Genomic DNA, 21913 nt, shown 5'->3' with positions numbered 1-21913 from the left:
CCACTTAAATATTTTGTTAAAATAAGCAGTAGGAATCTAGTAAGTATCCATTATTAAAGACTTTCAAAGTTTGGATCCATATTCTAAAAGTCTGCCTGGGTTTTATTTTGAGGTTTAATTTTGACAGCCGTTTGAACCCGGAAGACTAAAAGAGTGCTGCTTGTTGCATGCTGCTTGCATTTGTTATACCACACATTGCAGGTATTCAGGAGGTGTTGTGGTGATGATGAGACGCTTTTACTGTACAGCAGGCGCAGGGATGGAAGATCTGCTGGCCGAGGAAGTGAAAAACAACCTCTGTGGTACTGAAGTAAGTGCGTGTGACGTAACGGCTCTGTGGCGCAATGGATAGCGCTTTGGACTTCTAGATTAGAATGAGGCAATTCAAAGGTTGTGGGTTCGAGTCCCACCAGAGTCGCAGTGCTTTTCTCAAGCATTCCAACGTATTAACTGTCCCTAAAATCTTGTGCATTTCACAAATAAACTTGACAAGTATATCAAGTTAATGGTAATTATTCTATAGTGAACATTTTAACCACCACTGTCTATTTAACACTAAAATGTCATGTTAAAACATTACTAGGTGAACCTCTACAGCTGGATGTTACATTGTCCACTAGTTTTTATAGAACTGTGTAAGAAGCCAACGTTTTTTGATTTTTTTATATGGTTTGTTTGGATCAGGTGGAGCAGATCTCAGGAAGAGTGTTCTTCTGCAGCAATGCACATCTGCACACTGTGACACAACTCAAATCTGCAGAGAGGCTGTTTCTGCTTTTGTGCAAAGCTCCACCTATTTCGCTTCCCAACAATCCAGGTGCGTAGTAGGGGAAATCACAGTGTTCAGATTGGCTGCCATATTGAAGGGTCGGCAAGATGACGCAGAACGCCCCTAAACCCTTCATCAAAAAGGAACCAGGGTCAGAAATGCCATAGAATGTGACAAAATGCCCCCAAACTCAACTTAAAAAGACATTTCAAATGAAACATCTCTCATCTTTTACTTACCCTTGTCATTCCAAACCTGTATGGCTTTCTTCCTTTTTTTGAACAACGGGTTAAATTTATAATAACCTTTAACCGTTTATTGTCAATCAGCATTTGACATGTAATTTGTTCATTTTAAACATCTAATTTGCATTATGGAATAGTATTTGGTTTTAGCCACACAACAGGTTATGAAAAGTCATCGGTGGTATAATTTGCCTATTTAACTACTCAAGAGAAAAAAACGTTTTCTCTCTACAAACACTATATTACACTTGAAGGCAAACCAATTTTGAAGGTCTACTCTGTTTTTGTTTTAATAATAGCAAAGGCAGCTGTTGTTATACAGCAAAGCATTGTGGGAGATGCGGACACTTGGAAACGGAACGTTTTAACGTGGACAACCTTACAGGGTGAGCTTCAGGACAGACACCAGCGTGGACAGAAGAGACAGAGAGAGGAAGATGAGATTTTAAATGTGGATGCAACCTCCACAAACTCGCTGAATTCTAATATACATTTGGGGAAGGACCCACCATCTTTCAGAGTCAGCTGCCGCTGCAGTGGGATCATTGCTCGCTCTTATACATCTCAGGTGTGTGTTTGGGCATTTTATGTATTTTTGAAATAGAAAATGAGTATACTTATATATATATATTATTATATAAATTGTCATGGCATATTGTAACGTTTGAACCTGACCTTTCTGTTTGTGTGGTTAGAGACTGAGTCGTATTATTGGGATGGCCATCAAAGAAAAGCTTGGGTGGAAGGTAGATCTGAGAGAGCCTATACTTGAGGTAAATACTGTATAATATACGCAGACTCACACATATATACTTATACAGACACACAAAACAATGTGAAGTTACACTCAGGCCCTTAGGCATGCAAATGTTAATGCATAATGACACATAAATGCATGACATTTTCAGGGTTCCCACATGGAAAATTTGTTAACATTTTAAGAAAACATGGCATGGTGATGTGGCTCGTGTATGATAAATAGTTTGTGATGTCTTTATTTTATAATGATTAAATGATTAAATTGTCAATTCAAATGGATTTTTTTCACAAATGAAAGGTTATGAAAAAGTTATGAAAATTAAATGGTCTAAGTGTGAGAATTCTTGCACAAGCATCACAGACTGCAATTTCTGAGCATGATAAATCTATAAGATAATTAAAATGCTTTTTGTGTTGTCTCTCTGTGTAACTAGGTGAATGTGTATTTAAGTGATGACCATTGCATTGTAGGCATGCCTCTCTTGAAGTAAGTGTCTTTGTGATAGAACCACACTTATGTCATTATGCCCCGGGTTTCACAGACAGGGCTTAGTTTACGCCCGGACTAACCCTTAGTGAAATTAGGATATTTAAACTACTGTTATAAAAATGCCCTAGAAAAAAACATTACTGGTGTGCATCTTGAGACAAAACAATGGCGCTGACATACTTTAAGATGTTTTAAGGTGAGTTATTTTCAGTTAAGACTGCTCAAACATTCATTTTAGTCTGGGATTAGCCTTAAACCTTGTCTGTGAAACCGGGCATATGTCAGTTTAGATCTAATGCTGCATGTGTGTATTCTTCAGGCATCCACTGGCCAGTCGTCATTATATGAAACACAACGGGTTGCGTTCTACAATAGCCTGGGCCATGACCTCTCTTTGCCCTAAACAGGTAAGGTCTAGAATTACAAGATGAGGCAAATCTGCATACATGTGGTGGAATCATTAAATGACGATTAAAACACCAGGTCTATCTTTGGGGTGAGGGAAAATTTGAGGGGGTAAAACAGGTTTACATGACAAGCAGTCTCATGCACTTTGGTATGCTCTACTTCATCTAAAACTATTTTTGTCATGTTATTTTTTCACCTTTCATGTATTTAATTGTGATGTTAAGAGGCTACTTGGAATATACATTTGTCCATTTATTCGTCACTCCACAAACTGCCCAAAAGCGGGCATTTATCCTTTAATTTTAGTTTCACTTCAGACAAACAAAACCGTAATTGTATCTCATTGTTTTTTATTCTCTCACTCTCTCTACCCAGTTGAATGATTGTGTGATTTTAGACCCAATGTGTGGAGTTGGTGCTGTGTTGTTGGAAGCAGCCCAAGAGTGTTCTGTACGTACCCACACTCAAAGACCACATGCTCCACATAATAAAAATGTATACATAAATAATGTAAGTAAATGTGTATGTTGGCAGAATACTGTGTTTCTAGGCATGGATACAGACATGACTCAGTTGCAGAAAGCTGCAGAGAATGTGAAAGCAGCTGGAATGGAAGGAAGAGTTCACCTACTTCAGTGTTCTGCTATGGGTGTGGACAAACACTTTACCATCGTCTTTTGCTATCATCTTTTTTCTACTTTCTAAAATCACCTATAATTTGCCATGCTTCCATCAACCTTAGAGATCCCACTGAACGATGGAGCGGTTGATGCTGTGCTGTGTGATGTTCCTTTTGGCAGAAAGTTCAGCTGTAGCACTGATATGCCCACTGCCTTGCCACGCTTACTGAAAGAGATGGAGAGGTAGGGAGCATGTTTATTTGTGATGTTTATTGACAGACAGCTGTGCTGCCATAGTGCGCATCTTAGTGCATCTCGATTTGCATACGTGTACTTTATTACTTTGAGTTGATAACTTACAGCAAACTTTATTTATTCTTTCTCAGGGTACTTCGTGTTGGTGGACATCTCGTTCTATTACTGAGTTTACAACTTTCTGCCCAGTTAAAGAAGATCATTTGCAAACACAACCAGCATGCAAACTCTTCAGACACACAGAGAGTTCACACTGACCCCACAAACTCAAACAAGGAATGCACAGACACACCAGAAAACCTAATGTGTTATAAATCAAGCTCCAAAACACCCATATTAATCACATCATTACAAGCACACAGGACACACAAGGTTAGTTTGGGGAGCACAGATGCATTTATACACACATTCACAAAAGTACAACCTGAAATGTGCTCACACTGAGCACAAACGAACCCCGATACATATGCAGACAATCTGAAAAAAGTTATCTTAATAAAATATGGCTTGAGAAACCTTGGTCATGTCCTCATCTGAAAGATGACATTTTTTGAGTTGGAATTACAACTATGCCGCTCCAAATTACAATATAAAGAAGAGGTTTTTATTATAGATTTAACCATTAATAAATCACTAAATTATATTATTTATGTATTAAGTTAATTGACTACATCTTCAAATCAATTTAATTATTAATAAGGTATTAAATTATACATCCTAAAATGATTCAAATTTTAAACAGCCGTAAAAATAGCTTAGTTTGATATTTTGTAGTCGAGTGCTATTAGATTGACGTACTTAAAGTTTGTTTTACGTGCGTACGCCTCGTGTCTTCGGGCTTACTGCCTTCGTGTTTGTGTGAGGCGATCGCATTGCGCATGCGTACGCGCACAGGAGGCCATGTTGTTGTAGTTCGCTGGGACTGGACCGTCATATCCCACCGCTACTGTATGTCTCAGCAATCATCGCCCCCCCTCCCGTTTATGACATCGGGACCTCGTAAATAAACCGGTGGGAGCAAACGGCGAACGATGAATTTAAGTTTGGATCTGTCGCGGAGGAACCCCCAGGAGGACTTTGAGCTGATCCAGAGGATCGGGAGCGGAACGTATGGAGATGTCTACAAGGTACTGATCTACATCAACACACTGGCCGTATCCCAGAGCCTAGCAAGATACTTACATAGACTGCATTTCCAGTCATCAGATGCGCGTTATAAACGTTCGTTACACACCCTAATACGCAGACCAGTTAGGAATTTGATTAGGGTTTGACACAGCCACTGAATTTGCCGATTTAACCAGTGCACACAGAAGACAACAGATGCGTGTTTAAATGGGACGTGAGTGTATCTGTTTAAAGCAATGTTGCATCTCTGATATTGTGAAATATAGGCTCTGGAGATCGTTATTTGTATAATAAACAGGGCCCAGCAGCTCTGTTTTGCTACAGAGAACCAGCGCAGGGCTGTCAAAGCCAAATCCTTTATGCTGCTGTGAATTATGTGCAATAAACAAGGAGAGAATAGACCAATTTGCTGCAGACAGCCCCAGAATGAAGTACACACAGCAGATGGTCACTACCAAAGGCTGCTGTCATGGACCTGGGGCAAGTGTTTTCGTGTGTCAGCTAAAGATAATTCTGAAAAATTGGAACGAGCCTAATCATGCTCTGTGTTCTTAAGAAAAATTAAACATGTCCAACTTCCTTTGCTGACAGGAAGTAGCTGAACTTTAATTTGCAAGTGTGTTTTGCCCACAACTATGTCCATCCTGTTTGTTCATAATTGTTCCCTCTTCCTGGGGTTTCATGGTGCGTGGGTGAGAATGTGTTTGTGTGTGTGTGTCTTGTAATTCACACGTGTTCATTCAAACAGAACTTTTCTTGAGATTGCAAGACAAGACTGGTTGCAATATAGGTGGAGAGTTTAGTGGGTTCATCTAGTGCAGTGGTGCACCTGGTATCCCGCATGAACTCTGTAAGGTGCCCAACAAACACAGGGCTCAACAATAATGCTCAGGACAGTTGACGAATATGTGACTATATCGTCATGAAAATGTTATTATTAGCATGTGTTTTAAGGTTTAAAATATTCAGGTGCAAAAAATATGTGAAAGAAGTTTGGTCCTGTGTACTGAAAAATAATGCATCACATGTTTAAAGTTTAAAAGTATTTTATCAACAAGTAGCCCTCTAGATGATATTCTCTCTTCAGGTAGCCCTCACTTACAAAAAGGTTGGAGACCCCTGATCTAGTGTGTCTAAGGACCAGCCTATACAGACATTGTTTTTCTACCAGCTCTATAGAAAGGAGACTTGAGCCAGACTCGGGTGGGAAAAAGATATTCACCCACTTTTACCTCTAATATCAGAATTGAGTCTGAAGTATTATTTTAAATGGTTGATTATTACAATATTGTTTACTCGCATACATTGATGAATATCCTGATGAGAGTTGTCAACTAGATATTTTAATAAAGTAAAGGAGCTCTAAGCTATTTATTACAGGGGAGCGAAATGCCTCATTACTCCTGGAGAGGCCCTGTGTGACTGTGTTTGCGTGTATATCTGAAAGTTCTCTGATGTGTTCCCCTTGTCTTATATTTGACAGCTATCATAGCACTGTGAATATAAATACACATATTTTAGAAGTCTCTGTTTTACCAGTATTGTTTGGAAAGCTCAATGAAATGCCATGAAAAGACAAAGTGGTGGAAATTCTCTCTCTCACTCTCTCTCTCTCTGTTTGTGATGACATCATCCCCACTTCTGCTGGGCAGACAGATGTCTCTCAGTTCAGTCTTACAGACAAAGCCATTGTGTGTCTCTGTGTGTATGAGCATATAAAATATCAAGTGTGTGTGTTTCAGTAAATCCTTTAAAATATATCCTTAAACAGGGCTGTCACAATATTAAATATTGACTATTCAATATTAAATAATCGACCGATCGCAATCATTTCAGATATCCGCAATTATTGCACACCTTTAGAAAACACAATAGGGGATTTCAAGTATCTGACTGCAGTACCCCAACATCCATCCATCTTTCCAAATGTCCAGTTACTGTTATGTTCAGGTGACATTTCTCAATTATTTGCGTTTTATCAGTTTTTGTTTTTATACCATTTGTATACAAATTATTCATAATAATTGTCAAACAAATTGCTGTAAAACAAACAATTAATGTCAATTATTTATTAGACCATTTGTCGTCAGCCAAATTTCGTGATCGTGACAGCCCAGTGAAATATGCATAAATACCAAACACATTAATGTACAAGTTAACGATATCCCCAAATATATATTTGGGGTTCAGTCCATACGAACCATTAGAAACATATATATCCCTGGAACATTCCTACAACCAGCAAATTAGCATTTAACGCTATGGCTTGAACGTGCTATTCCCAACCAACTGAGCACATAAGAGCTTTATGTTTTCTTCTTTCCATTTCCAGGCTCGTAATGTCAGCACTGGAGAACTTGCTGCTATCAAAGTCATCAAACTAGAACCAGGTTAGCTGTAACCACCTGTAGATAGTTTCCCAATCCCTGTCCATTTACATATGGTTATGAGGTTAAACATTACTTCTGTGGTGTGTTCATGCATATTGTAATTAGAGACATCGGAATCTTTCACGGTTTAGTCGTGAATGACTGTTTCCATGTTGATTGATTCACAGGAGAAGACTTTGACGTGGTGCAGCAGGAGATTATTATGATGAAAGATTGTAAACACTCAAACATTGTGGCATACTTTGGCAGTTACCTCAGGTACATATACACACAGAAACCCCATAAACATGTTACGTTCCAGACCAGGTAATCCAAAGGCATCCTCTTCTGCATTAAAGGGATACTTCACCCAAAAATGAAAATTCTGTCATCATTTAGTCACCTTCGAGTTGTTCCAAATCTGTATAAATGTCTTTGACACAGAGAAAGATATTTGGAAGAATGCTTCTAACCAAACAGTTCTCGGCCACCATTGAATACCATAGTAGAAGAAATTGTTTTTTAAATATGTTTGTTCTGTTGAACACAAAAGAAGATATTTTGAAGAATGTAGGACAGCAAACCGTTATGGGGCAACTTTGACTAACTTCCAAATATATTTCTCTGTGTTCAACCAAACAAAGAAATTTATACAGGTTTGGAACAACTAGAGAGTGATTTCATGCTAAAACTTTCATTTTTGGGTGGACTATCCCTTTAACTTTCAACAAATGTTTTTTCTTTCAATTTAACTGTAAACTTTGATTAGATCCAGTTTTTATGGCTTGACATATGTAATGTATTCTAAATGGCACATTGTTGCTTCATCTCAGTTCTTAAATAGTGTATTTTACCACCTGTTAAAGCACGTCTTATACATACGCCTTTTTAAGCTGTTATTACTAAAAGGGCTTGACTAGACTTGATTAATGGATGTTTTAATGTGTCTGTTTCAGGAGAGATAAATTATGGATCAGTATGGAATACTGTGGCGGCGGTTCACTCCAGGATATTTACCATGGTTACTATTGTTACACAAAAAGAATCCAAAACATTAGTGTGCAACGTATTTGTCATCTTGAACTTTTGTATTCTGCAATATTTCTCACATACATGTATGTTTATATTTGTATCTAACAGTTACCGGGCCCTTGTCAGAATCCCAGATTGCATATATGTGCCGGGAAACACTGCAGGTATATGCACTGCACATCAAATTTATTGCAGAAAAAAACTGTAAAGGATTAAAGTGCTAATTTGTATTTATCTGTACATTTCAGGGTGTTTACTATCTCCATAACAAAGGCAAGATCCACAGAGACATAAAGGTAAAAACTGGGTGTCCACACAAACTCCTAAGGGGGCCATTAAGGGAGACATTCCTCACATTTTTTACATAAATGCACTCATCTAGGATTTCTGGAGGTAATAAAGAAAAAACTTTAGTGGGTCAGTAATGAGACCCATATTTAGGGATCTTCCCGGTTCGAGGGTTGTGGTTAACATGTCACATTTTGGTTTGTAGGGAGCAAATATTCTGCTAACAGACAATGGCTATGTTAAGCTAGGTAAGGAAACTCCTCGCATGATCAAGTTTACGTTTATAAAATATAAATGAATTCCTTTCTCACACCTTCTTTTTGTCTCCCTCCAGCGGATTTTGGGGTTTCGGCTCAAATATCAGCCACTTTAGCAAAAAGAAAGTCCTTCATTGGAACTCCATATTGGTATGGCAGCCGTCCCCTCATACTGTAATATTCATATCATAGTCTTATTATAGCTTATAATTTCATAGTGAAACATGTATTTCTCTGTTTGTAGGATGGCACCTGAGGTGGCAGCCGTGGAGAGGAAAGGGGGCTACAATCAGCTCTGTGATATTTGGGCTGTGGGCATCACGGCTATTGAGCTAGCAGAACTGGAGCCGCCAATGTTCGATTTACACCCCATGAGGTGTGTGTCCCGTGGCTTGTTTTGATTAGATGACTGCACTCCTGTTTTATGTTACCATGGTGATACCTGCGGCCATAGGTTTCAGCTTTTGCTAAATTAATGTTTAATATGTTTGCTAAAATAAATATTTGGCTAGTGTTATGTTTTTAGTTTACAAGAGTTTTGTCTCGCTAAAAGTATGAAATCTGGTCCACTTTGCAACTTCTTTTGTCCAGGACAATGTTTTATTTTGATTTTTGTGATTCCCTCTATCCAGAGCACTCTTCCTAATGACTAAGAGCAACTTCCAGCCACCCAAAATGAAAGATAAAGTCAAGTGGTAAGACTATATGTGTAATAATTAAAATAACAGTTTGTAATTGAATGAACAATGAAGGCAGCAGTTTTAAAGGTTGATAAATTCAAACTTCTTTCATTTGTCTAACGCAGGACAAATAATTTTCATCACTTTGTGAAAATGGCTTTGACTAAAAATCCCAAGAAGAGACCCACCGCTGACAGGTTACTGCAGGTGAGGTGCACCAATTCTTCGGAGAACGTTTCTGATTGGCTCAGCTATCGTTCGGTTATGTTTCATTACTTCGCCTTCTTTGTCCACAGCACCCATTTGTTACTCAACCACTTAGCCGCACCCTTGCCATTGAGCTACTGGACAAAGCCAACAACCCTGACCACAGCACACACAGTGATGCAGAAGAGGATGACATTGACCCAGAGGTCACACATTATCCTACTCTTAATTTAACTACTGGGGAACTTTAAACTGAAAGCACTTATTTCTGATTGGTTGTTTCTTTAGATATATATCCTAAATGAGGGCAGGCTATTGGCTCTGCCAGCTGGCAGGTACCGGTGTGGTTTACTCACACTGCAGTGTGCATACATGACTGTGTGTATGTGAACGCATGTGATTTTAGTTTTGAGTTTAACAAATAACGGCAGTGATTTGCAGTGCTGTCTTGAGGAAATGTTGGGGGGTGTAAAAAAAGTTATGGGCAGAATTCAGAAATGAGTGAGTATTACTCTGAAACTTTATGTTTGTGTGTTTGTAGTCTCCTGTCTCGGTTCCGCATCGAATCCGCTCGACCAGCAGGAGCTCACGAGATGGAAAGACTCTGTCTGAGATAAACTGTAAGTCATATGTTGAACAATCTCTCGACTTACTGAACTGTAATGAGCACAAGACTTCTTAGCCGACTTAAAAACAAAAAAAATCAGATGTGTGTGTGTGACTCCCTTTTAGTTGATAAGGTGAAGTTTGACCCGCCTCTGAGGAAGGAGACGGAAGCACATCATGAGATGGTTTGTGACAGTGAAGTTGTTTTGTTGTTATTTGACCTGTTTGTTTGGCTTTATTTGTATGACTTAACTTTCTTCATGATTCGTGTAGGATCTGCAGTTAGAGCCCCAGAGCATTTTGGGAAATAACAAGTGAGTTTATTTTGTTTTAGTAGGGATATTGTACAATATATGCTACATATTTTTTTATTGACAAATGAGTGGGTTGTATGAGTGTTTAGTAGACTAATCCATTTTAAGAAATCCTTGAATATTTGGGCTGGTTTGGGTTCACCTGACCCTAATGATCTCTTAAAGCTGCAGTCTGTAACTTTTACCTCTACATCACACTTTACATACTTATCTTTTTGTGGTCAAAATGAAATAATTTTTTTCTGCAAGAATCTTACCCAACAGCTCAACTTATAAACTATTAATGATTTTTACTCAATAATAGATTTTTGTTTATTTTTAGTCAGAAAAGGTTGAAAATTATGTCATTCTTCATATATGACTTGCCAAGCAACCTTCCTAACTTGTTGGTTTTTTAATAAAAGACACGTGGTGATCCATCTCTTGTTTACACTGATGTGTTTATTGTGTATGTGTAACAGGATTTCGCTCTCTGTTTTTTATTACTTTTTAGGAGTCTATTAAAATCTGTTGCTGAGGAACTTAATCAAAGGTACTGGCACTTTTGTTCGGTCTGTTAAACTGCTATGCAAACTAATCACCTCTGCAGACTCGTCTCCTCTGCTTTGCACTAAGAAGCTACACACAGTTATTAAGAGAGAATGTGTGTCACTGCATTCTTTTGGCTGCTATGCACTTTTAGCCTCACCCTCTTCATCTCTCTCAGGGGTCATGTGACACATTTAGAGGATGAGGAGGAGGATGAAGGTGATGATGATTTGCAGTAAGTGAGAGGAGAATGTGTTGTGAGATGTGTTTTGTTCCAAAAACACCCGTGATCAGTGTCTCGCTGTTTGTTAGTGTGAAATGGATGCAGGATTTGTTCGGTTTCTGTCGTGGCGTGTTTTTGGTTTTTAGTGCTTGCTGGTTCAGATGTGCATGAACCTTGTAAAATGTGTGTTTGTGAGTTGATTCACGTGAATGTCATTTGAAACCAAGAGAGTTTAGTATTTATTTTGCTTTCTTGGCTGCTTGGACATATGAATGTAATTACGTATATCCTGTAGAATAGATTATTAGTGACGCTTGCTAAGGTATTAGTGCTTATACTTAATGTTTAAGGCTTGCTTAAATCCCTAATCCTAAGTGTTAAACTTTATAACGTATTTTGTCCTGCATCATTTGTGCTATGGATATGAAGAGTACCCTCAACTTTTGTGCTTGTTCTTGTAAAAAAATTTGTGCTTATATTTCTTTAAAGCAAGCAGGCCTTTTACCTGGAAACACTTTCTATGTACTTGCGTTACAGAATGGATTTGAGATATTTCTCAGGGTTGCATAATATTAAATTCGATAACTTGCTATATTATGCAATATGCAATACAGTAACTCTGTACGTTTGTAAATTGCAAAAATCGAAAAACTGCAAATTGCATAACTTAAATAAATAACGTATGAATAATTTACTTGCAAAAACAGATAAAAATCTAAATCATGTTTTTATTGTGTTGTCATGTTTGTAATTGTTTTTTATTGTGTTAGTTAAATGTATTTTTTTGTTATTATTATTTAATCAAAATTACCCAACTGCAGTTTGATTGATATTACTTGGAATGCACAATATTTTTTTTAATTTAGAACATAATTTTTTTTTTAAAACAGAGTTTTGCAAATTAACTCTTCATAAATTAATTATAAATAAATAAAAGAATATATAAATTCTACTCGTTGATCCTTTTCTACATGTCTCTTCTATCTGTATCAACCTAAATCTTTTACTATAATACTTTTTGAAGTATAAAAATCATTCAGTTATTACAAACCATAGCGATATGCACATTTAGGATACATTTGATAAGCTTGTGGAACCAGAGATTGTAGAATTGCTTATTTTTAAATTTTATATTTATGTATGTTGTGGATTCTGATTTGTATTTTTCAGTCAGTTTAATTTGACCATCTGTTTCGTTCTGCTTGTAATTTAGCAATTAGCTAAACCATCATAACTGAGCAAGATTCCAATTTGTGTTTCTCCTGCTTAGTTTATAGTGGCAAGATTAGACTTGTGTGTGAGCATATTAACCAGTAACTGTGATTGTGTCTGGCGTCCACATTACTGTTCTCGCTTGCCAATCCTTCACTTTATTGACATTGCGTATGAGGCCTGTTTGTCGCCTGATCATATTCCTGTGTGTGTTTACTTTATCCAAAAAACCTCCATGCATCCGTATTCTGTATTACCACATCCTGATTGGTGATATTTCTGTAGATCATTGTGACAGGCTTTTTTGTGCGTTTGTGTGTGCCAACAGCTGTAACTCCACATCAACCATGAGGCCTAAAGTACCGCCCCCTCTACCACCCAAGGTAAAGGTTTCCCCATACAACACATATGCCTCATTTCTGCCTTGGCAAAATCTCACGAATATCAAGGGTCAACCATTAGGATTTTTATTTTCACTGGTACTATCACAAAAAAAGATACTGCTAATTTTATTACATGCACTATCTGTGACAGCGCAACATATTATACAATGTACGTATGAAGAGTTTGGTTCCAAAATGAGATAATTTTTCAGAAATCATGTTTTTCTATTGTGCGTTCCAATTAATATAAATCAAACTGCAGTTGGTTTGTTTTAATTTATGCCATTATAACAAAAAATATATAGCTAACTAACACAATAAAAACATGATAACATAATAAAAAACATGATTTTTGAAAATTTTTCATATGTTCATATGGCATTAATATCTCACACCCTCTTCTTTTATTTCACATCCTAGCCGAAGTGTCTATCACCCACTCAGAGCAGTGCAGCTTTAGAGGACAGTAGTGGAGAGGGAACTATCAAGCGTTGTCCACCTTCTGCGAGCTCCACCCCTCCTGCTCGCCCGTCTTCCTGTGTGCCCCCCAGACCACCACCTCCTCGTCTGCCTCCACATAGGCGTGGTAGTCTAGGTAACGAATCATCTGAGCATGCTCGCACAGAGCCAGCAGGGGAAGATGGGATGTATAATTTCTGGGAGTGGCTTCATGTTGAACCACAGGATGAACAGAGTAAGCTGAGAACCGCCCACTTGAGAGAACCTCTCCTGTGATTGGTAGACAGCTGTGCCAGTCTTCCTGAGTTTCTTGTGCTTTGAATCGCCAATATTTTGGCTATAGTGAATTTCCAGAAAATACTGCTGTAGCTTTAAAGGAATAGTTCACCCAAAAATGGTACACATTGACTTGACCATAGTAATTTTTATTCCTACTATGGAAAGTCAATGGGGACTATTTTTTGGGCGAACTATTCCTTGAACATAATTTAGAGCTTTTTAGATAGGTCTATGTGATATAGTAGTTAGAACTTTCCATGGTTTAAGAAGTAGTTAGATTATTCTGAATAAAGGACAAGTATACTTTTATTCAAATATGCTTGTGTGTGCAGGCAATGGAGTGACTGTCCCAGAGAATGGAGAGAGAGAAAGGCTGGCTTCACTTCCTGCATCCAGTTTACAGGTCTGACTCATTTCTAAAAATGTTTTAGGTTATTAGATTATTTTTACTTAATTATTAAGGTTTATGTTTCTCTTTTTTGTAGAAACCTCTCAGTAATGGTCTGCCACCAACCCCTAAAGTACATGTGAGTCATCTAGCCCTCATGGCTGTATCTATAGTATCTTTCTTTTACTCACTTTCTCACTCTCTCTCCTATTCTGGAATAACACAAATGCCATAGCAACCCGAGTAGATCTGGTTCTCCTGACATGATGTTGATCTTTCTCTCTGCTCTTCAGATGGGAGCTTGTTTCTCTAAGGTGTTTAATGGCTGTCCACTGAAGATACACTGTGCCTGCTCCTGGATAAACCCAAACACCAGGGGTGAGAATCAGCATATGCAGGGTTTATCCATAAAAAATATATATATTTATGAGTTTCTCTTCTGTCTGTGCTTCAGATCAGTATCTGATTTTTGGAGGGGAGGAAGGAATTTATACCCTAAATCTGAATGAAATCCACGAGAGCAGTATGGAACAGGTAAATGTAAATAGTGTACATTAATATGGAACTGTATGCATGCTCCGTATCTCTATCCATCAAAGGGTCCTTGGCCTGTTCCATATGTGGATTTTGTGAATAAAACTATGTGGGATTATAAATAATGTTTTGTTAAAATCTCCTGCAGCTGGTTTCACGCAGGTGCACATGGGTGTATGTAATGAACAACTGGCTGCTCTCTATATCAGGTGAGAGGGGAAGCAATATAGAAAAGAAGAAAAGAGAAAGGATAAGGTTTGAGGATTAGAGTAATGTACTGTAAACATATGCTTCGCAGGTAAAGCATCCCAGCTATACTCGTACAACCTGACGGGTCTGTTTGAGCAGGCTCGGCAGATGCAAAATTTACCCGTCGCCATACCAACGCATAAACTCCCAGACAAAATCATCCCTCGGTATGATTCAACTTAATAATATATCTTTATCAAGTTTACTGTATTTATTGGCCTGCTTGAGCAAAGGGACTTTCTGAACAACGGTAACTTGGTTCAGTTGCATGAACTATATGTGTGATTTGTACTTCTTCTTGAATCTGTTTTTCATTTTGCATTACAGTGCTGTCATTTTAATACATTTTAGTACCTTTTTCAGGAAGTTTACTGTGTCCAATAAAATACCAGATACAAGGGGGTGTCAGAAATGCTGTGTTGGTCAGTACCAATCATATATTTAATAATAAGTGACACTTTACGCGTTTTATTTGTTAACATTAGTTAATGCATTAGTTAACAATGCACAATACTTCTACACCACTTACTAATCTTAGTTCATGATAATTTTAGCATTTACTAATACATTTTTAATATCAAAAGTTAACAAAAGATAGTTAACATTAGTTAATGCACAATGAACTAACAAGAACAAATGTATTTACAATAACTAATATTAACAGAGATGAATAAATGCTGAAAAACTATATTACTTGTTAGTTCATGTTAGCTAATGCATTTACTAATGTTAACAAATACAACCTTGTAAAGTGTTACCAAACGTCAAAAATGTTTTTTTTATCAAAATCTAAAGATTTTGTGCTGAATAAGAAAATATTGCACCCATCCATTGTTAAAATTTAACAATGTGTGTGTTTGTATAGTGCGAAACCCATACACAGGTCATAAATACTTATGTGGAGCTTTCCAGTCTAGCGTAATGCTGTTTGAATGGGTGGAGGCCATGCAACGGTTTATGTTAATAAAGGTGAGCGCAACAAATACATCAAGAAATATAGAGAAAGGTGCATCCATGCATAAGAGTGCAATCATGTATGTATATCTGTGTCTATTCAGAGTGTAGACCTCACCCTGCCATGTCCATTAGAAGTCTTTGAGATGTTAGTGGTTCCAGAGCAGCATTACCCGTTGTTGTGTGTGGCAGTCAGTAAAGGAAGTCACCCTGATCAGGTGGTGACGTTCGGCACTGTCGATCCCAACGCTGCCAACCCTACTTTCACAGAGCCGGGTCAGTATCAACAGCTCACTTTGTCACTGGAATGATTTACTCGGTGTTAAAAAGGTTTTTGGGAATTGTTGGAATGTTGCTCTGGGGTTTTGAGTGAATACCTGTTGTCTTGTGTTTCCAGAAACACCTCAGACGTGTGTGATTCATGTGACTCAGCTGGAGAGAGACACTGTTCTTGTTTGTCTTGATCGTGAGTAAATATCATTGAATACTGTAACACACCTACATACACTAAGCCCAGCAATTCAAGTTTATATGTTGCTTGGCAACCATATAAAGCTTGCTATAAGGAGCTATATTGTTGTCGAATGGTGGTGGACGGTACAGTGATTTTACTTATTTGCCCGTGGTAAAATCTCTTTAGCTTCTTGTGGTTTATTCCCGCACAAAAGTACATTTGATTCTGTTAATGCCTCTGAATAAAGCTCTCATGGTTGCTAAATCAGTGCTGAACCTGTAGCACAGACTTTTGTACAAACATGTATTTACAGTACTTATGATTTAACGCCTGATCCTGTTTCAACTGAAGCAAGTCATTACTTGTAATCATTTCTTTTGAAGGGTGCATCAAACTGGTGAATTTGCAGGGCAGACTAAAATCCAACAGGAAGTTGTCGACTGAACTCACTTTTAACTTCCAGATTGAATCAATAGGTAAGCATGATACAAAAAACTTCTCACAGCTTTATATAAGGTTCTGTTGAGTTTGTTTTATGTTCTGTGGCATATGATATCTTTTTTATTTTTATCGTATACGTATTGTGTATATTTTGTGTATTTATATATTGCAGTCTTTATTGTACTACATGTTTGTATTTTTGTTTTGTATGGATCTTCTGCAAACCAAGTTCCCTCAAGGGATATAAATAAAGTACCTTCCTGTCTGCCTGTCCATATTTAAAAAGCGTTGAGGTTTTTTTTTAGTGTGTCTGCAGGACAGTGTTTTGGCGTTCTGGAAGCACGGAATGCAGGGACGAAGCTTTAAAAACAGTGAGGTGTGTGATGTCATCTTTTCAAATTCATGACAGTATGTGTGTTTATAACAGATAACTGAGGTATGTGTGTTATTGTTAACTAGGGGTGTAACAATATATCGAAGTATCGCATACCACAAAACAAAAACATGAATATATGTATCGTAGAGCTATGGCAATACATTTTTTAATTAAATATATTTTTATGTTAAAATTCAGTTTTATTTTTCGGTGACAGATCTATTCAGTTTTTATTCAAGTACATAAAAATGGTTGAATTAAACCTTAAATGTTGTCAATTTTTTAACAAAATAACAAATTTTGGAACAATTAACTATAACTGTTAATGTTTGGGGGAAGATCTGTCATTTGAGTGTCAGTGTCATATATATATAGTTTTTTACATAAATCGTGATGCAATCGTAAACTGAAACCCAGTGTTGTGTATCATATTGAATTGTGAGCTGAGCGTATCGTTAATCCCCTATTGTTTACAATACTCTCTGCAATACAATATCAATAACAATACTCTATCTTGTAGATTACTCAGGAGATTTCTGAACATACACGAACCTACAGGCTGCTGGGTTCAGACAGGTGAGAGATCTCCAGCACACGCACCCATAACGCGCTTATCAAAGCTTTTCTGATCATTTCTGTCTCTTTCTCAGAGTGGTGGTGTTGGAAAGCAAACCGACAGATGACCCGACGGCCCAAAGTAATCTGTACATCCTCGCGGGCCATGAGAACAGCTTCTGACAACGCAGGCACTACTGGCAACACACTGCTTTAACACACACTACATGATGCACACTACAAAGTACATGTTACTGAGACATACACCTCACGTTCATTTGTAAAGCTACTGAACATAAGACAATATAACTAAACACTACAGATACTGTTCAATGGATAAACATTTCAAACACTATAGATTAAGCTTGGCTTAAAACCAAAATTTTGGCTTTGGTACCAGCCCCTGGTAACTCAGTATTGATACTAAATTGATACCATATGCTTGATGGATTTGCATATTCTACATTTACTAAGCTAATCATTTAGATGTACATGAAATCTTGTCACGTATGGGCAAATAAATCCTATCTTCAAATCTAGCAGGGTGATAAAATAAACAGATAACTATTAGAAGAAGACATTTAACTTCATTTGCTCAATGGATAGAAATACATTTGAATGACACTGTAAGCCAAATTTATAAGCTTACCTAATTTGCTCATTGTCGGCTTTGGTTATGTTGCAAGCATTTGCTTATGAAGTGTGTCCCTGCTTGTGAAAACCCAGTCATTTTTTATGATTTACTGTTTTCTACATTAAATCATCCTACACAGTAAAGTACATTCTGTGAAAATATAACATTGATATCTTTAATATTGACTGAGTAAGGCCATGTCAAAGATTGAAATCATAGTGAAATTAATGTTTGATATCAAACGTTGATGCTTGAAATATGATAAATCGATTTTGAGACTTAAGCTTGGTTTTCACATGCAGGGTCACAAATTTCAAGCAGGAGGTACCAAAATTACCAAAGTGTTGGTATTGTACCATTTTGTACCAATTTGGTACTTTGTCATTTTCCATACAAGCTTCCAGATATATTTTAATACACTACAGAAACAATTTAATACACCGAACTAGTGCACCAGAATATCCGAAACCATAATGCAAAATACTACACACATTCACAACAGTTGTCTAAAAATCTAAACATATAGCATGAATTGCAAATGTAAGACCATCTTGTTATCTTCCTATCCGTCAGTACTGCAGTAAGAAAAGCTTCTCTCTGTGTCATACTAATAACTTTAAATCTAATCATCTCACCATCCTTTTCTCTTTTGGCCTCTCTCTTTCTCCTAAAGCAAGTCAGTGATCCGATTTTCCCACCAGCTGCACATTTTCTTAACAGCACAAGAACAGATAGTGGTGCTTTGGGGCAGCTGTTTTTATCGGCTCTTTCCTAAACGGTATACTTGATTGTCATCGCCTAGATGTGTCTGTGAAGTCCATTTAGGACAGAGCCATGAATTACAAATACAAAGGATTCTATTTGAAACTCCTACAGTTCAGCTAATGTAGCTACTTTCACTCTAGTTGTTTAATATGAGTCGTTTTCTGTGATGGCTTGACTACAGTCTCCAGAAACTAGGTAGCTATCTTATCCTGTCTTTATGCTGCCTCTCATGTAATTCAAACTGAGGAACACAGATGCGTTTGTATTGACCTTCACATTGTTGCACTGATCTGCCGCAGTCTTGGTAGATTTCACATCGATGGATTTAACGGGACAGTTCACCCAAAAATAAAAATTCTGTCATAGTTTACTCACCCTCAGGTTGTTCCAAGTCTGTATAAATTTCTTTGTTCTGGTGAACATGGAGAAAGTTATTTGGAAGAATGCTTGTAACCAAACAGTTCTTGGCCACCATTGACTACCATAGTAGGAAAAATGAAAATGGTAGTCAAAAGTTCAGCAGAACTGTTTGCTTTCCTACATTCTTCAAATTATCTTCTTTTGTGTTAACAGAATTTATTTTTTGTCTGTTGTGGCCAAGAACTGTTTGGTTACAAGCATTTTTCCAAATATCTTTCTCTGTGTTCACCATAACAAAGACGTTTATACAGTTTAGGAACAATTTGAGGGTGAATGATGACAGAATTTTTAAAGGAACTGTTCCTTTAAGTGCAGGCAACTAAATCTCAACTTTGAAACAAAAACTATTCAGAACATGTAACAGTATCTAATCATGTTCCTCACCACCTTACAAAACAAGTACTATGGTAATATCATGGTAACAGTGTCAGAAATTCACTTTGCATTATGGGCAATTAACTCTGCCCTTTGGATTTGACTTTGAGAGGTATTTCCAGCTGCATGAGGTCACTTTTTCCAAACCAATATAAATATAGTGTCGTAATTTCATGTCCAATGCTTTGGTTTAGCAATCAGTCAAACCTTTTAATTTATTACTCACATTATTTTATGCACATTGTATTCTTTTATTTTACTGTAAAACTAGACCTAATAGATTAATCAGATTTGTCAATGCGTAATGAAAATGAAACTAAGTAATTTCTGACCCTGCATGGGACAGTGATGGTATCAGATGGTAATACCTTGGTACTGAATTATTACCATATTCATATACCATGGTCTTAACAAGGTTCTCTAAAGTACCTCAAACAAATCATCCTGTTTGACCTTGGTGCATGTTTTAAAATGAATGGAATTATCATGGTGTATGTTCAGAAATTAATTGGAGTATGCTAATATGATTGTCCCTTTTTGTAAGTGTTGGAACAAATCCTGTCTAAAACTGTAATCTGTGAAACAGCTTTATGTTTAGTCTTTTGTCTTGTGACCCACTCTTTAATAGAAATGGAACAATTGTAGAGACCAGAAAGATTGTTTATTTTAATATTTATGCAGAAAAGCCAAGTTTATGTTACCAAGCACTGTTATTGAAGGTTTGCACAATGTTTTCTCAGATGCGCATGTGCTCTGTGTGTGTGTGTGTTAATCAGTGAGTGCACACTTCTGCTCTGTTTATGATGGGGTATCACAAATAGATATCTGTAATGCAGACAAACGCTATTTATCAGGCATTCTGTAAATTTGATAAAACACAACACAGTGTGACATGAATGCAGTATATGTAAATATGAAAGTGGAGGAGTTTTTAGAATGTAGCTGTCTGTTAAGATTCATAGCACTTCATCAGTTTGTACAATGTATCTATGTACTAGATGTTTCTTCCCAATAACAAAATCATGTTTTTTTTAGCTGAATGGGCAAATTAAGCATGTCGTCTCTACCTCTAACATGCCTTCATACAGCTTAGATTGGATAATGCTCTACTGGACATTTTTAAACTTTGGTCACTGGTAAATGTGTGTGTTACAGCTTTTGATATCCGGACATTTGTCAAACCCGGATAAAACCATGTCTGAGCCTCATCTACAGTAACATACGGTGGCTGCTAGGTGTCACAGCTCTGCAACGGAAGAAAACACATGCAAATAGAAAAAACACCAGCAAATTCAGAAAGCATCTTCATTAGTTTGGCAACACATGCCCTGCAAATTCTCGCAAAACAAACACACACAGAAACACGCTGCAAATTCTCGCAACAAACAAATACAGAAAAGTGTCACAGGCGACAACAGAACTAGAAATGTAGTTAAGGTTACGCACTCCCACTGGAGTTTCCTATTATGGGCATTTCGGTAAAAGTCTTCTTTATAAAAGAAAAAAAATCCTACGCAATATATACATCTGTTTGAGGGAAACTTCAAAAACTGATGCACCTGGCTGGAACGGGCATCATTTTACCAAAGACACTAGATGGAAAGCTTACAACCTTTAGCCAAAAAAGCGTAACGGCTCATGTTAACACCCTGGCTTTGGAACTTATATTGGGTTCTATACTCTTTGTTGTCGATCACGTTAAATGTAGGTTTTTGCTTGTTTGTTTTAACATACGTTTCCTTAGCCCTTTGAATTAAGCTAACATAACGTAAGCACAGCCTTTAATTTTTACTTAAATTGTTCAATATGGACACAGTGGAGTGAAGCGCTTCCCAGCCAGGTGCATCAGTTTTTGGCGTCCCTCGGAAACACTTCCGTTGTCTTCTGTGCCACTTGCAGCGCATTTCTGTATTTGTTTGTGTTGCGAGAACTTGCAGCGCGTTTCTGTGTTTGTTTGTGTTGCGAGTATTTGCAGGGCATGTGTCGCCAAACGAATGAAGATGCTTTCTGAATTTGCTGGTGTTTTTTCTATTTGCATGTGTTTTCTTCCGTTGCAGCGCTGTGACACCTAGCGGCTACCGTAGTAATTTATTCTGTGTTTGAAATGTAATGATGCTTTGAGTTCAGAGCGTGTAAACCCTTATAATATTACTCCAAATCCACTACAGCAGAGTTCTCTTGATGTAATACACATGTCTTGTATATAGTGTAAAATAATTTGAGTTTTACAGACTGTATAAAGCCAATATTTTGTTTC

General features: G+C 37.3%; 2 protein-coding genes and 1 non-coding gene across 4 annotated transcripts; all 3 read left to right on the top strand.

Moving 5' to 3' along the window:
• Positions 1-151: 151 nt before the first annotated feature.
• Positions 152-4056, top strand: thumpd2 (THUMP domain containing 2). Its single transcript, XM_057344261.1, has 10 exons — positions 152-310; positions 685-817; positions 1314-1582; positions 1710-1787; positions 2208-2260; positions 2583-2670; positions 3047-3121; positions 3206-3320; positions 3414-3534; positions 3678-4056. The coding sequence occupies exons 1-10, from the start codon at positions 224-226 to the stop codon at positions 3988-3990; spliced, it is 1332 nt and encodes a 443-aa protein (XP_057200244.1). The 5' UTR covers positions 152-223; the 3' UTR covers positions 3991-4056.
• Positions 331-418, top strand: trnar-ucu (transfer RNA arginine (anticodon UCU)). Its single transcript is given in 2 exon segments — positions 331-367; positions 383-418. It is a non-coding gene; the product is annotated as a tRNA-Arg (tRNA).
• A 367-nt stretch (positions 4057-4423) lies between the features above and the next one.
• Positions 4424-21301, top strand: map4k3b (mitogen-activated protein kinase kinase kinase kinase 3b). 2 transcript variants are annotated; one of them, XM_057343482.1, is made up of 33 exons: positions 4424-4673; positions 7007-7064; positions 7232-7322; positions 8000-8064; positions 8184-8239; positions 8324-8371; positions 8569-8611; positions 8698-8770; positions 8865-8996; positions 9253-9315; positions 9426-9507; positions 9597-9713; positions 10049-10127; positions 10240-10298; positions 10387-10427; positions 10921-10959; positions 11134-11190; positions 12719-12773; positions 13194-13368; positions 13844-13914; positions 13997-14038; positions 14193-14277; positions 14354-14433; positions 14582-14642; positions 14732-14849; positions 15046-15104; positions 15548-15651; positions 15741-15912; positions 16034-16102; positions 16474-16566; positions 16837-16907; positions 17428-17483; positions 17558-21301. In XM_057343482.1, exons 1-33 carry the CDS (start codon positions 4578-4580, stop codon positions 17643-17645), a joined length of 2598 nt encoding a protein of 865 aa, XP_057199465.1. In that variant the 5' UTR covers positions 4424-4577; the 3' UTR covers positions 17646-21301. The 2 variants fall into 2 exon arrangements, with proteins under 2 accessions (XP_057199465.1, XP_057199466.1); XM_057343483.1 differs by lacking the exon at positions 11134-11190.
• Positions 21302-21913: the final 612 nt, after the last annotated feature.

The sequence above is a fragment of the Triplophysa rosa genome, linkage group LG10 (assembly GCF_024868665.1).
Source record: "Triplophysa rosa linkage group LG10, Trosa_1v2, whole genome shotgun sequence".
Taxonomy (NCBI): domain Eukaryota; kingdom Metazoa; phylum Chordata; class Actinopteri; order Cypriniformes; family Nemacheilidae; genus Triplophysa; species Triplophysa rosa.
The sequence above is the reverse complement of the archived record's forward strand: the minus strand, read 5'-3'. Positions and strand labels throughout refer to the sequence as shown.